General features: G+C 38.0%; 1 protein-coding gene across 1 annotated transcript in view; it reads right to left on the bottom strand.

Moving 5' to 3' along the window:
- Positions 1–15,701, bottom strand: part of MYZAP (myocardial zonula adherens protein) — a 60,054-nt gene that overhangs the window by 26,748 nt on the left and 17,605 nt on the right. Inside the window, exons 4-10 of the mRNA XM_067305304.1 lie at positions 15,237–15,329; positions 13,246–13,359; positions 12,238–12,390; positions 9,244–9,369; positions 8,251–8,379; positions 5,930–6,015; positions 2,991–3,096 (exon numbers count right to left, since the gene is read on the bottom strand). Coding sequence (XP_067161405.1) covers positions 2,991–3,096; positions 5,930–6,015; positions 8,251–8,379; positions 9,244–9,369; positions 12,238–12,390; positions 13,246–13,359; positions 15,237–15,329 — 807 coding nt within the window. The remainder of the gene's footprint in view (positions 1–2,990; positions 3,097–5,929; positions 6,016–8,250; positions 8,380–9,243; positions 9,370–12,237; positions 12,391–13,245; positions 13,360–15,236; positions 15,330–15,701) is intronic.

The following is a 15,701-nucleotide window of genomic DNA, read 5'->3' as shown; positions in this document are numbered from 1 at the left end:
GTTGAGGTTTACACTGAAAGAATAAACTCTCATTTACACTTCAAATCTGTATCTGAATATACTAAGATGAATACTTTCACTAAATAAAGTGCATCCTGTAGTCAAGTAAGCAGATGCTGGCCTTTTGCTCTTACCCAATTCATATAGTATGTTTTGGTTCAGCTTCTGACAAAAGCACTGCTGATAATTTCGACTATTTACATTCTTTCCACTACTGTTGTGGATTTTCCAGGTTAGCCTGCTCTCAGTCTATTCTCATGCCTCAGGGAAGCTAAGAAAAGCAGGCTTCCTAGATGCTTTGGTCATTCTTTCTCAATTACATTATTTAAATAGAAGTTATTGATCATTGTAGCACCTTCAGAAACGGTAAGATAAAACATAACTTTATAGATACCATCTATTGTTGCACTAATGAGTAACACAGCATTTCTGTGACTTTTCTAGATATTCCTAGCCATCACACTCTGTATTAGGTTAAATTTAATGCAGAGAGATGTGAGTTCAGATACACTCTGACAAACACACTTTCTGGGATTTAAACAGTAGCACAATTCCAAAATCTTCCCTGTTTACTACATGAAGTATATTTCAGTGCTACTGCTCACTAGTTTTTAATTTTCCTCCAAAACAGTGTCTTCAGAGCACATTCCCTTTCAACATCCTAGCTTTTAAGAAGTATTTTTGGTGTTGATCTCTCAGCATCTGTGGCATAGTAAGTGATGCTGAAAGTCAGCCTAAGAATTCTGTTCTAATATTTACTTGCAGAAGAGGCATAAAAGCATGACAAATACCATGCATGGATAGCTCAGGTATTTAAGGGGATGAACATCTGCAGAGCTCTGTCTTCTGCATGGTGGACAGCTGCTCCGTTTTGTACCCAGACAGAGCTGTTATTTGTAGGTTTTTAATTAAAATAGAGCATGTGAGCAACACTGTAGAAATTTTGTGAAACAGTACTACAAACACCACGGATAGCACAAGATAAAAACCACAAAGTGCCTAATGTGTTTGGCACTGTCTAACCTGATCAAACCTCTGCTACAAGAGTCATTAGTTAGCTCACTAACCAAGACATAGATATTGTTACAGGTGTACATGTAAGCTCTTATGGAAGCTGATTAAAGACTAAAATATACACAGACTAAAAGAGAAAAATATAGTCCCTACAGCTACATGGCAATAAAAGATTTCTACAGAGATTGAATTGATATCGAAAATCAGGTTGTCAGACATCAGCTAAAAGCAAACATACTTGAAAGTTAAGGGAGTTAGTCATCTCGCATTCTACTCTTTAAAATAGGATAACCAAAGGTAGGAAAAGGCTTGCTGTGCAGATGAAGGCACTAATAGAGCTATAGTACAAGGAATCAGCAAGCTAAACTCACTCATTATAACTGATATTTATGAAATAAAAATCATTGGCCCAATCTTTATGCATTCTTTTGCCAAAACACTTCATGCAACTGAAAGTATTTGTTATACCAACTCTGCCCGCTAGAGGTCAAGTTATACTGAGCAGTTTACTATGCATTTGGCAATAAAGAACAAAGCTTAGGCCATCATGCTCGTATTATCAGAATCATTTGGTTTGCCACAGATAGCACAAAGTGACAAGTCCTCTAGTACTTCTGGTCTGAAAAAAAAGAAGCCCATAAAGTGATGGTTGACTTATGCAGACATGAAACAGCCTCTGGATAAAATATTTGTTCCAGTAATCTATTACGTAGAGAGACTGGATTATTAGATTGAAGAAGGATTCCTTAGTAGAATACTGTGGTATAAAGATTGTCAGCCCAGTTTTAGACTACCTGCCATGTTGCTTGAAAATTGTGAAAATGGCTCTTTATACCAGTCTTCTGTACTGAGGATATGACAGAAGAACTTTAACACAAAATGATAGATGCTTTTAAGTTACTTTTGCATCCCACTTTTTTTCCTGCTCAGTTTTGCATCCCTCTGCACGTAAGATAGGATCCCTCAGTATCACATATCCAATTATACAGCAGGACTACATCAGAATCTTGCAGCCAACTTATAAAATGGGATACATATAGGTAAAAAATTATTATACCACCTCAACAAAAAATGGAAAAACTCCATGTCTAATCAGAAACCCTATGATAGCAAATCATTAAGCACGAACATATTATGAATTGAGAAAGAATGCCTTAGATTATAATCAGTTCCAAACATTTGGTATTGTGGATGTTTGATATCCAAACACAAATGAAACTCAACCACCCCCAAAGGTATGTCACTAATGCCTACCATCTCTGCAGTCTCAGTATAATAGTGATGTCCATCTGCTTTGTGAAGCTCCAATCTAAACTTAATCTACCTATTTCCCATATCACACTGTTTCTCTGGAAAGAGAGAAAAGTTTGCCATCACAGCCTTCTCCTGACTGCCAGAGTTCCTTGGCATACAAGTGGCCAGCAAGTTGAAGTGGCTTTCCAGAGAAAACTGCTTAAAACTTTATGGAAAATTAGATCAGGAAAGCACAAGAGTGGTGAAAAAGTGCTTTTGCCCCTCTATTTCTGTGAGGAACCACATTAGGAAAAAAAAAAAAAAAAAAAAAAAAAAAGGCAGCTAATGCCTGAAACGGAAGTGCTTTAGTACAGGAAGGAAAGGAATCTATTTTACTTACTACTTCCACCCCTAATGACTAGTCTGCATTTTTTCTTCAGCTACCCTCTGAATGCTTCAAATTAAGTTGTATTTCCTGAACTACCATAAAGAGCTCCAAAATTAGAGTTAGCCTAAAGATCACAATATATAACCTAAAATAGTGATTATATAAACTGGATTAAATTGCTTTCACCTAATCTTTCAGCTTCTCTAGGTCTAGATGCTTAACTCACCTTCTGTTGCCTCTTGTAACTATGGTGGCATAGGGAAGTCGCACATAGCACACAGCTCTCTTTGGGTTATGTACTGAAAGAATTAGCATCCCCCAAAGACTCAAAATACATTGTTTTACAAGATCTCACCTCCTCAACCATGTGCTTGACTTTCTTCTGTTGGCAGTGGACCATATCATCCAGATGTTTGATTCGCTCCCTTAGGCTAGCTGCTACCTCCTCCAGATGCTGTGACCTAGCAGAAGATGGAAAAATTAGGCATGTTAAGTGGGGAGCTATGCAGTCTAAGCAAAACAAGAACAACCCCACTACCTCACCATGAATCAGGAAGACTAGGTCAAGAGGTATCTCACTACGCAAGTCAAATTCCATTAACAGATGACACTTTTATTTGTCTAAAGTACATTTTAATGGCAGTCTTTCAGTCAAAGTGGCTGTCCCCACCCAAGTTAGCTCACCTTTGTCTTACATACTGGCTTGCTTACTCACAGCCCAAAGTGCTGACAATTAAACAACCTGAAAAGCTCATCTCCTTGAGATGTCTGTTTTTTCTTGAAGTGAAAAGCATTTAGACAAGTAGATCTCTATCACTAAAAAGGCACACTGATCCTGACCTATTACTGCCTGCAAACTTTTGGGAAATACATACTAAATAATCAGGAAGCACGTCCGCTGGTGCCCTTTTAAGTGCTTTCCAACTACGGAGCAGTCTTGGGTCAAGGATTTGGTGTAGCTGCCAACAGCAGCAGAACACTAACTGGAATAGTATTAACTCATCAACAGTCAGCAGTAATTGCTGTGGATGTTTTAAGTTTGCATGCGTGAATCTGTAGACAGATTCTGGATTTCTTCAAATCCACTTTACACAGAAGTTGAACACCCACAGGACTCCTGCCACAAGCTGATTTGGTAGCCTGCCAGAAAAGTAGTTTTAGCATATGCAAAGGAACAGAAGGCAAGGTTTTTAATAAGTTTTTGGCATGTTGGCCATGGGAGCCTCCACTTTTATCTGAATGTACAATTCCTGAAATTATTAAAAGAAAGCAGTCTCTTGCCTGCAAATAAACTCCTGTAGTCCTAGGTTCAAGTCTGAACAGAATTTGAGAAGTGGAGGAGGGGAATCAAAAACAAAAAAGCTTTTTCATCTTGCTCTGTGAACAGCAGATGAAAGTGCTGAAGCTGCAAACAGAACAACCATTTTAAGGCAAAGCAGCAGATGGCAAACTGTATGACACAATTCTAATGAATGACTGAATTGTATGCCGCTCCCCCCCAAGAAAGAGTCCCTATTAACAGGGAAGTACTCTACAGAATTGTAACTGCAGCACTTTGACAAGAACTCAAAATCAAGACATTGCTGTAGGTTTTTCAATCCTGCATAATACGGCCTCGCAAAACCACAATTTATATTTTGATTACAACTGTAACATATATTGGTCTCTCATTCAAACATGCAGAATTTTAAACTCTGGTAGCAACAGAGCAACAGACCAGGGACTCATCCTTACCAGGGGATCAGACGGACAGTCAGGAGCTGGGGGCAGACAGGTAATCAAGGAACATACTTCAGCACCTGAACCCTGATTGCTTACTTGCATTGCACAGATTGCAACTGCTTGCTTGTTTGCTTGCCCTGCACAGATTCCTGCCTGAGCATTGCATCTACCTTTTTTACTGCAGCATACTTCCCATGCTGAGTGGGTAGGGCAGGCTTCACTGAAGTGAGAAGAGTACCTGTTACCCAAAGGTGAAGGAAGAAGGCAATTATCTTCGATCTCCATGTTCTGTGTTACACACACCATCTGTATACTTTAGGTTGTTATTTTAACTGGCTGATGTGAAAAGTTGTTATTACCCTGAAACCAGCTAAGCTGGTCACAGACCCATACAATTAGGCCCGGAGATGCTCCGGGCAGGGACTTCCTTTTATGTATATACTTCCTACAGAACAGCGGGATGCCAAAATCTTAAAACTGAGTTTCTGGGTGCCACAGAAATATAAGTAGGAATCAAGTATGGTTATTCAGTTTCTGCTTATAATTCACCTTTACACACACAAGTAGTGTCATATAAATAAGCGATGTGAGCAATGGATGCAATTCCAATTGCAGTTACACTGCTTCAATGCTGGATAGGTTTCTCTTGAAACTTTGCCTCTGCCTCAGCTTGAAACTTATCTTTGCCTGGCCATGGTGGTCAGGCGCCAGTCTCAAAGAAGTAGCAACGGATGCACGTGTCATCGGTGGGCACCACCACACCACTAGATCCTCCTAAGCCTCGTGCTTTCCACAACAAACATTCACAGAAGTCTAATTGCCAAGAGCGTCACCCTCACCTGCCCCAAATAACTTCACAGTATTCCTGCATTGTGATGCCACATGCCAGATGCTTCCACGCCTTCATTTTATTCATGTGTGTATGTTAACGTCCGCTGTGTTTGTGGACCTGCCTCTCCAAGTCCTGCCTTAAAGTGCTCTCTGCATGCACTACTAAGCCTCAAATATTTCCCTGCTAGTCATCTTTTATACAAAAAAGACCTGTGGTAGTTTCACGCAAAACTCCTGTGTTCTTCAAGAGTTCATCTCTTCGAAGGGGAAGTCCTACAGCTTAATACAGGCTGCAGAATCTCTTTTCTTTTAAAGATATGTTGAACAGTCTAGAACAAGGTAACCAAAGTATTCATAGGCAGGATCGTACTGTGTCGAATTTGGGAATGCAGATTTAAGAAAAATGCAATTCACAAATATGTCAAATGTGCATGGATCTATAATAATTTTAAAAGTTTATTTCATAGCAACACAACAAGTTCTATCTCGAATGTATTCTACATGTTTGCAATCAGCTTTTCAGAAAAATGCATTGAGGTTATTTATATACAAAATATCAAGAGGATTAGATTTTGCAACAACAATTAAAAAAAAAACCAAAGAAGGTTATATTCAGCTGGACAATCCCTACTAAATTACAATTTTAAAGTTAGTAAAACATATCTTCAAAAACAAACAAACAAAGAAAATCCTAAAGTTTCCTAGCAACACTAGAAGTTCCAGAAATAAGACAGATCTCACCTCTCACTGTCCGAGTTAGTTTCAGATTTTGCTCCAGATATTTGTATTTCATTTAGTTCCAGTTGTTTTTGCAGCTGGTGACGCTCCTAAACAACAAGAAATGTTATCCTTCAGTTCTCCACATGTTAAAATGTAAAAGCCTAACTAAGCACATTTCATGCAATTCAAAAGATCATTTGTGAAATTAAAATAGAAACTAATTAAACAAAATTTACAGATGTTAAACAGGATCCCTGCATTTCCTATAGCCCAGGAGAACAGAATGCAAATAATAAAAATCAAATACCCAGCTAAGCATGAAAATAAGATCAGTGTTTTCATTTTCCCATTTGAAGACATACAGTTGCTCTTGAAACTGAAATTTTTGAATAAAAACCTGAGTCATCACCATCCTTAATTACACGAGTGTCAAATTGTCCATTTTATTCCTCCAAAAAGATCTCTCAATCCAAGGCAGAGATAAAATGTACTGCTCTATTTTCTTCCCCAAAATGTCCCTATTTATTTTTAGGTATCCACTGACATTTTGTTTGTGAAGATCTATGAGCACTTGGGGCCTGACTCAACACAAATTAACAGGAGTCTGCTATTCACTTTAATTGGAGTTTAATGGAGGCATTCAATTTTACTCTGCAAGTATCAGTCAGATAACAGCAAATTAAACAACCAACATGAAGAAACTCACCTGTACTTTAAGAACTATACGACAATCCTTTACTCACTGCATAATACTTATAAGCTGTGGTCTGAAGCCCAGATGAAGTTGATGGAGCCACTAAAGGGGCACATTAAGCTAAATCGATTCCTCAGTGTTATCACTAATTCAACTAACAGACTTGCATGAATTGGACAAAAGAGGCTCAGATAAATGTACATTGGACTAACCAGTCAATCCAACAAGACTGGCTTTTAAAAATCTATTTCTCAATAATATCAAATACTTACTATATTAAAGTTGGTTAAAAACACTTAACATGGAAGAACAGAGTACTGTCTTCTCTCCGCTTGCTAGAATTTCCCAGTATGTTCTTTACTTCTGTATTTTAGATAGCAAGGCCCAGATCTTTAAAGATAATGAGATGCCTGCTATTGAATGAAATGACAGACACCAAAGTACATCTAAGAGCACCAGAGTCTTTTAGAAGGACCATTCTTATCCCTTTTAGAGTGAAACTATTCAGGCTAAGGACTAAACAATAACATTGATTCTCAATTACACGAATGACTCCAGAAAATGAAGAGGAAATTCCACTGTAACTGTTAGATACAGGGGATATAAACCCGTTTCAGATATCTGAGAATGTCCAACAAATGAGGTTCAGATAATAAAGTATACTATGGGGAAAGAGGTATTGTGATACTCTGTGGCTTAACAATACCTTAAAATAATCATCATCTGAAAACCAGTGTGAGTTTTGCCCTGGAGCAAAGTCCATAAAAGAGAAGAAAGGCAGGGCAGGAAATAAAAAGAAGCGACTGCTACAACTAGTTTTACAGTAGTGCTGCCAAAGTCACAAGAGAAGTGTCTCAAAGCATTTCTACTTTCAGAGGTTTAAAAGTCAATTGTAAAAAACTGCTCTCAACTACAGTTTGGTAGAGAATATTTAGCCAGGGAGAGAAATAATTGAAAGTGTTTTAATACTGGCAGGAAAGGAAGAATCTAGAGTTTGGATTAAAAGGCAGTAAAAACTGACTGTTTTTCTCCCCTTCCCAAAATACCTGTAATTGAAACCAGTAAGATATCTGCATAAAGGATTAAAAGCCTGCTACAAGCCGCAAAAATCTGAAGTCAAAATTTCAAAACCTTTCAGTTTGAAGCCTTCAGTTTAGCATTTCATCCAAATGTGGAGAAATCTGGAGGTGTAATTCCAATTATTTAGCTATAGATAGCTAAATAATAAGGTAGATTCCTAATTAAAATACGTTTTAGTGGACCTACCAACAGCATTTCTAAGAGACTTTGGGTCATTTATAGTCACTAGTTCATTTGGCTCAGGAGACCTTGTAGACTGAAGGAGGGCAGAATGGCCTTTTAAAACTCATTCTTTAAAATGATGGTTTACTAAATAAACCCTGACACCTTAAGCAGCCCTGACTGTAAACACCACAAGACAGACAGAAGAACCACCTAATCACAGTGTCTCTTTGGTAGTCCAGGTGCATATACTTATATGAATACAGTAACTAAGTGAGATGCAAACAGCAATAGTATGTCATGGAGCAGGGTACTGAGTAGCAGGCAACAAAAAAAAAAAAACAAAAAAAAACTTCCATGTACTTCTGCATTTCCTTTAAAGCAAGCGAACAACTAACTCTCATACCTCTTCCATGCGTTCAATCAGCCGATCCAGCTCACCAATTCTCCGGTCTTTCTCCTGTATGCTTGTTTCTGTAATCTGCATCTTCTTATTTGCCTCTTCAATAGCCTTCAGAAGTCGATTTGTTTCCTCCTTCAAAGAAGGACATTTATAACCATACTAACATACAACATATAACTGTGGAATAATAATTTTTTAGGCCACAGAGTCAGGCTAATAGTTCTGAAGCAGAACTCATAAAAGTTTACACTACAACTGCCCTAGAAGTCTGGAAGATTTGTGACCCTAAAAGTGAATACTATAGAATATAAAAGATTTGGGGCACTTTGAAGTGCATGGGTACTTGTAAAACATAATTATGAAAGTTTGAGAAAAGTGTTTACACGTTTCTTGGATATTTGTTCTCCCTTCTGAGGATACATGTTAAGTAACAGTGGGAAAAAATATGCTATTCCAGAAAACAGTATTTTAAACACCAAAGTTTGCCAAGTTCAGCTCCGTACTTTTCTCACATGTAAAACAATATGAATAAAAAGAGGCAAGAGAATCTACCTTCAGTCTCAGTGGTTATCTATCTTTATCTATCAGTTAGAAAAACACAAACTGCAAATAGAAAGGTTTTACATGTGGTGGGGGGGAGTGGGGGACCAGGATACAGGAAGAGTTCTTGCCCCAGTAGCATCCAGGTAAGTTGACTTTTTCCATTCTTAAACTATCACTAAAATCACACATTATATTTTACACTTCCAGAGAATCAGAAGTGAAAAACAACTAACTTAATTTCAAATTTTGAAATTTACATCGTCATTACTATGATTGTGTTTGAGCACATTCTTTTGTCGGCCCTAGACCTCCAATAGCTTGCAAAGCTTAATAAGGGTGGCATGACAAGTCCCAGAGACTGCAGTGAAGAAATGTATGTCATCTCTGGAGTATCAGATGATTGAGAAACGATGCCCAAGCTGAGCACCACTCTTACAGATGGGCTGTACATACTAGGAGGACTTCTTTCTCAGCTTTATGTTTCTGCTCCTCTTCTCGCATTTTTTCCTCATACTGGCTATACAGTTTTCTTGTCATTTCTCTCATGACTTCAGCGTTGGCTTCTTGAGACGATTCCACCTATGAGAGGGGCAGAGAGAAATTCACAGTTGATCCACAAGTCACTAGAGCACTGCTGCCATCAAGAGAAAAGAGCTCACATAATGCGAGGATGGCACCTTGAACTTCAGTCCCACCTTGTTGTAAAGTTCATGCTGCTGCAGCACGTTTTCATTTGCATCCAGACCATTTAAGAAAATTCCTCCAGTCTAGAAGCTATTCAAATACATACAAGGCACAGTTACATCAAGTTTCAAGGGTGCCTGAATTTAACTGGCCATTGCTTAGCCAAGACCAGGCCACCCCTCCGCAGTCAGCCCTTCCACAACAGCTTCCCAGTTACTCAGTTTGCTCTCCATTGAAAAATAAAGTCTCATATTACAGAAGTGTAGGTTAGAGATGGTCTAGACTCAACTCCTGTTTCTAAATGACCGTGAACTCTCAAAGCGTTGCTTACTTTAGCCTGAGCCTAAGTATGGGTTGCTAACTGTAAGGAACAGCTGCACCCTCCCTCCTCTCCCTTGCTTTTTCCTGCAGTGCTATTTGTGCAGGCACAAGAACAAGGGTGACCATGAAGCAAACTAGATCAGGAAACAGATCTGGCTGAAAATTAATATACCCACAGGTGGGGGAGGGTTAATTTTTAACCACAGGACCAGAAACACTACTACTGGCACAGGGAAGAGGGCAGGAATAGATATTCAGAGACAGGATTTCCCCTTACGCTGGTTCAAAATGCTCGCTTGAACCACACCCTCAGTGATTAAAACGCTAGATAGGACATTCACAACTTAAGCCCATCTGCACCGTAAACTGCAATAAAAAACGAAATAAAGCACCTTAGCCATAACATAGTTCTTATACTTGAAAAGCTGTAAATCAGACAAGGCTATAGCGACATGCTACAGCAGTGTCAGGGAGAGGAGGAACACACTTATCTGGGAGAAGATTACAGTGTTCCCTGCTGGAACCTGTATTGATCACAGCCACGAAATACCTGAGTTTGATGATCAAGTTTTTTTCATTTCAAGGACTGAAAGATTTACTGAACCCTTGCATCTATCTTGCCCAGTGGGAACCAGCCATTTTCCTGCCCCATAGGATAACAGGGTATGCTATCCTTGGAAAAGGGACCGAGCTCTGAGAGACTCCACCTGTACAGCAATCATCCCATCCAGCATCTCACCCAGAGCTACACTGGTGCAGAGGCAGCAACTTGCACTTTGTGAGAGGAGCTGGAGTTAAATTAAGTTTCAGTACAACATGAGACCTCCAGTGTTACAGGAAGCCTGAAAGAATCACATCATTCAGAAAAGGCCAACAATCAGCCCTAGAGCCCTTAAGATACACTGAACTCGAATATGATCCCTGGCATTGTGTCTCCATCACTCCTTCACTTATAGTTTGAGCAATGAGAACAGTAAAAACAAGCATAAAATGGAAGATGCAGCAGGGCAGCTGTTATAATATTCTTAAACAACCTCCCCAACCTCAGCTATTCTGTGGTTCTATGAATAAACCAAACCTAGTAAATAAGAACCATGGGTGTGGTTCTCCTACCCAGGAAATAATCAGGGCATACGGTGGTTATTGCTTTTCCACTACTAACCCCTATGCTCCACACCATCGTCTTACATTCTCCCCTAGAATTAAACCCCAGGTGTGATGGCACATAAAATGTCACTTTTAACTTTCAAAGACAACAGCAAGGTATTTTATCCACTAACTTTGTAATAAAACTGCAACTTTGAGGGACAAATTTAAACATCTTCCTCATTAAGGCAGGGCCCATACCCACATTCTGCTGACCTCAGCACGCTCAAAGATAAGCACATCCTTAAGCACTCAGTTGAATTGGGACTTATCTGCTATCGTCTGCCCTTAGAAGCATGCATACCTTTCCCTGACTTGTTGGTGCATGTCCTTAAGATTACTGTAAAGTCCAAATTTCTGTATTGAAATCTAAATAGCATCAGCTCAGCTTTCTTCTTTTAATTGTCTTTTCCCTCTTTTTGTTTCCTGCTGACAGTATCAGGTACAAAATGCAGCTACTTTTACAAGCTTTAAGGCTTCGCTATGAAAGGATATTAGAATACGTACTGTAAGTTGGAATACACTTCTATTAGTGTTTTCTCTTTTAACCATTCATCATTAAGCATGAATATAAGTCACTGGAGAGCTAAAAAGAAACATCTGTTCCAACAAAATTAGACATGAGTAAACTAGCAGTCACAGTGACAAATTCTCATAAACTACTATATGCAAATTATTCTATTTTGAGTAATTTCAAGAGACACAAGGGTTTCCAGAAGAGGGTTTTTTCCTTTTTTTCCTTCCCCCCCCCCCTTTTTTTTAATGAAACTAAAGGAATATATTTGTCAGGAAGGGAGAGAAAAATGGTTAAAACTTTCCGGCATGCAAAACCTTCCAGTTTGCGTTTTGCATTATTCTGGAAGAAATAGCTTAATACTCTGTCCAAGAAGTTTGCTGTTACAGTACATCTCTGCTGACCGTATGTTCATAAAACTGAACAGATTACCTATTAAAAATTGGACAATACCAAATAAATAAACTCAACATCAAGACATTTTTAAAGCACTGCTTAGAGTTATAAAATTCTTTTACTTACAGTAATGGACCTTAAAAAACAATTAATAGTTCAGATTTTCACCTGCCAGCATCCGTGAATAGTAATCTCATGCTATGGAAAAATTAATTGCTGCCATCTGTAATTCTTTACTACAAACATAGTATCTATTCACAGAAGTATGTCAGCTCTAGGTAAAGTCCAAGGCATGATGGATGAAGAATCCTTTACAAATAAGGCCAAGGAATATACTCATAATGTCCTTATTGTGCAATATTACTAGGGGAGTATAAATACTGTACCTTTAATTTCAGTAACTGATTTTCAATTTGCGCTGTTTCCAGTTGTTTTTGTTTCTCTCTCAGTTTTTCCATAGATTGCTCATGTGTGTGTTTTAAATTCCTTATTTGTTCCCTTATATCAGTGTTTTCCAAAGTAACATCCACTAGAGTTTTCTAGAAGAAAGATATAAACCACATATTAAAACCACAAGTAACCGGGTGAACTAACATAGTCAAAAGATTATGGCACAGGCAGAACATTTAAAAGTTTCCTGATTTGTCAGTGCTGTGGAACAGCTTTGCAAGCTTTAGTATTTTAAATTTTGTTTTTTGTTATATTTGGTTTGCTAAAAAATATTTCCACGAGGAATATGCTCACTGAAGTCGAGCCCTGGAACACTATAAACAAAGAAAGGAATATGGATTAATTTCAGTATAAATGTTACTCCCAACAGTCTTCCTTTATTCTCTCCAAGAACCATGCCATACATATTAAACATGCTAGACTGAGAAAAACTGTGACATACAAGAGGACAGAAGCATTAAGTTGTTCACCTCAGCTACATGAGAATTGGAAAGTCTTTCAAACAGAAAGCACATTCACCCCTTCTCCCTCCCCCATACATTTCACAGCTATGTAAAGCCTCACTAGTGTTTAGCATCCAAACATGCCACTTCCGTTTCTATTAACAGGTAAAGGTATGAATAAGTCAGGAGATGTGCTGTTTTCCACAATATAGGATAAATTGCATTTTCACCTAAGATATTTCACAAAGACAAGGCTAGTGGCATTAGTCTGCTGCAGTTTAGTATCTCTTTATTGTATCCTATTTTTATAGGCTTTTAAAAGACACAGTTGGATTTTTTTTTTCTTATTTTCATAAGTTAGTTGCCTCAAATATCCAAGGCAGTGTTTCACAGGCTTGTTTAGTGTTAGAATCTCTATTTGTCATCCATGTTTCATGCATACTCTCAAATCTATGTCAGAAAAGGCAACTGTCAGCTATGAAACAGCTATTAAAAACGCACCTGCAAGTCTATTGATGCTGATGTCAAGGAGCTGTTCATTTCACTGAAACTATCTAAGGCTGCAGCCTGCACTCGCACATGATTCTCTAAGGATTCCTGATGAGCATTTGTCACCTGAGCAGAAAAAAAAAAAAAAAGTAAAATAATGTTCAAGTTAACCTATTCTTTCAAAAGGAGCTACAAAAGAGAAACAGCCTATGGTTAATTTTCACAATACAAGGATGCTTAAAATATACAGGCCCCAAACCATATCCCTGTACCTCAAAAAAACAAACAAATGTAACTTGTAATCCAAATATGCAAACAGAAACACGGCGCCAGTATCTGTGTTTATTGCTAGCCTGTAATCCCTCTAACAGCTGCCCTTTTCGGAGGAGCAAGAGGACACTTCACTGATGCCAGTTCAGAAAGCTGCTACACAAGGAGCAGGACGACTGCAAAAAGTCACAGGGTGGAAGCCAGGTGAACGCAAGAAACGAGGCAACCTAGAAAGGTTTGGGTGAACTGCAGCGTGGCCTCAGTTACAAAAGAAGTGACTAATCAGGTGCATAAAGAAGCAAACATCAGGAAGGCTCAGGGATGCAACAACATGAAGCAGGTAGGAGAAGTCAGCCCAGAGCTTTGTTGTGTGACAATTTGTCATCTTTGGTTATGTACACACATACACACACACTTAAAAAACAGGAAAAAAAGCACAACAAAGTGACATAATTTACAAGGAGACAGAGACCCAAACAGTATAAATGATTATGAACCATTCAACAATATATAGAGAAAAATGTTACTAATGAAGAAGGCCAGCCTGACTCAGATTCTTGGACTGACCAGATTTGTTTCTTGATAAAAACACACAAACACTAGGGACCAATCTTGAGAACAATCGGTGTTTAGTAACCAAGCCACACACGGATTAGACCAGCACAGGGAGCAGAAGCCAAGTAGTCACTGGTAACTCTATACAAGTGGGTGCTTATATTAGAAAAAACCAAACCAAACCAAAAACCAAAGCAAAAATGCTTTGGATGGATTAAGAAAGATAAAAGATAAGAACTTGTAGGAAGAAGCGTACTGCCCAGGGCAGGATATCTGAAGTACAAACTTCAAACAAACTTCATGAACAAAAAGTAGTCCTGGAAATAGATGGGAAAAAAGCGTAGCGATCCAAAGCTGAAGGGAAGAGTATAGAAAGGATTTTAAATAGGATACCAAAACAGCATGGGAGATGGTGGTCATATAAAAAAAAAAAAAATTATAATATTTAGTTAGGTAGAAGAACATCTGTGCTTTCTTTCAGGTACTCTAAAGCATTAAAAAAGAGGGGCCTCAAGGTGCCATTTATGTCAGAAGGAATCCATCCTAAACTGTTAATATGCTTCCAGACTAGAGATTCTGCTAGAGCTGGTCAGAAACCTTTATTAAGAGAGATTTTCAGAGCGGGCAGCATTTCTACTGACTGAACCGGAGATCTGAAAGTGCAGAATTTCACCACTGCTATTCAGTAACAATCAACAGTAAAGTAGACAAAACTGCATCTGAGTTGGTGTTTGCCTACAACACTTACTAGCTGGGAGATGCAACTTCTTAGCACCATTAAGACTATTTAACTCAGTTCACAGAAATTAGGCTTTCTCTCCCTCCTCCTCTCAAATCAGGATGAATTTTTTGAAGACTAAAGTTGCCACAGAATAAAAATGTCAATTTAACAGTAAGATTATTCAAGATGACATCAAGATTATTGCTTTATTTCCAAGAAGCAGGCAATTAGTAATTCCATATGCAAAAGCATCCATGTCCTATTTTTACCTTTCTAGAAGGAAAATAAATAAACAAATAAACAAATAAATAAATAGGTAGATAGATATGACGTGTAAAACAATGAACCAGAATCATCTGAGAATTCATTTCTGTCCTGCTGAAGAAAAAAAAAATCTCTAGATAATACTGGAACAGTTATGCTCTTATGCCTTCGCTATAAATAAATGCATACTTACTTTCAGTTCATTGGTAAGCTGCTGTATTTTTCGTTTCATTTCATCATATTCCCCATACATTTTCTTTCTTACTTTTTCCAGAGTTGCTCTCACCTGGTGTTAGACAAATCAAATGTCTTGATCAAACTTATTTATTATATTGTTTATATTGGGACACAATATTTTGTTTCTATATCCTTCATTGTTACTTTTAGTACTTTCCACTATTAAGCTATCTTTTTGCCAAAAGCAATTTATCCTAAGAACTCCAGCACTTGTCTATATAGAGATGATCTGAATAAATATCTCCAAGCAATTCTAAATTAAAACTAGTAAACTAATAATTTAAACAACAAATTTCAATTAAATTATTGATTATTCATTCTAACCTAATTTGATTAGAAATGAATTAAAAGTAATTTGAACATATACATTTTTCTGTCTGAAAAAAGCATCCACACTTGAATTTAATACAGCTTCATTCAT

The sequence above is a fragment of the Apteryx mantelli genome, chromosome 15 (assembly GCF_036417845.1).
Source record: "Apteryx mantelli isolate bAptMan1 chromosome 15, bAptMan1.hap1, whole genome shotgun sequence".
Taxonomy (NCBI): domain Eukaryota; kingdom Metazoa; phylum Chordata; class Aves; order Apterygiformes; family Apterygidae; genus Apteryx; species Apteryx mantelli.
The sequence above is the reverse complement of the archived record's forward strand: the minus strand, read 5'-3'. Positions and strand labels throughout refer to the sequence as shown.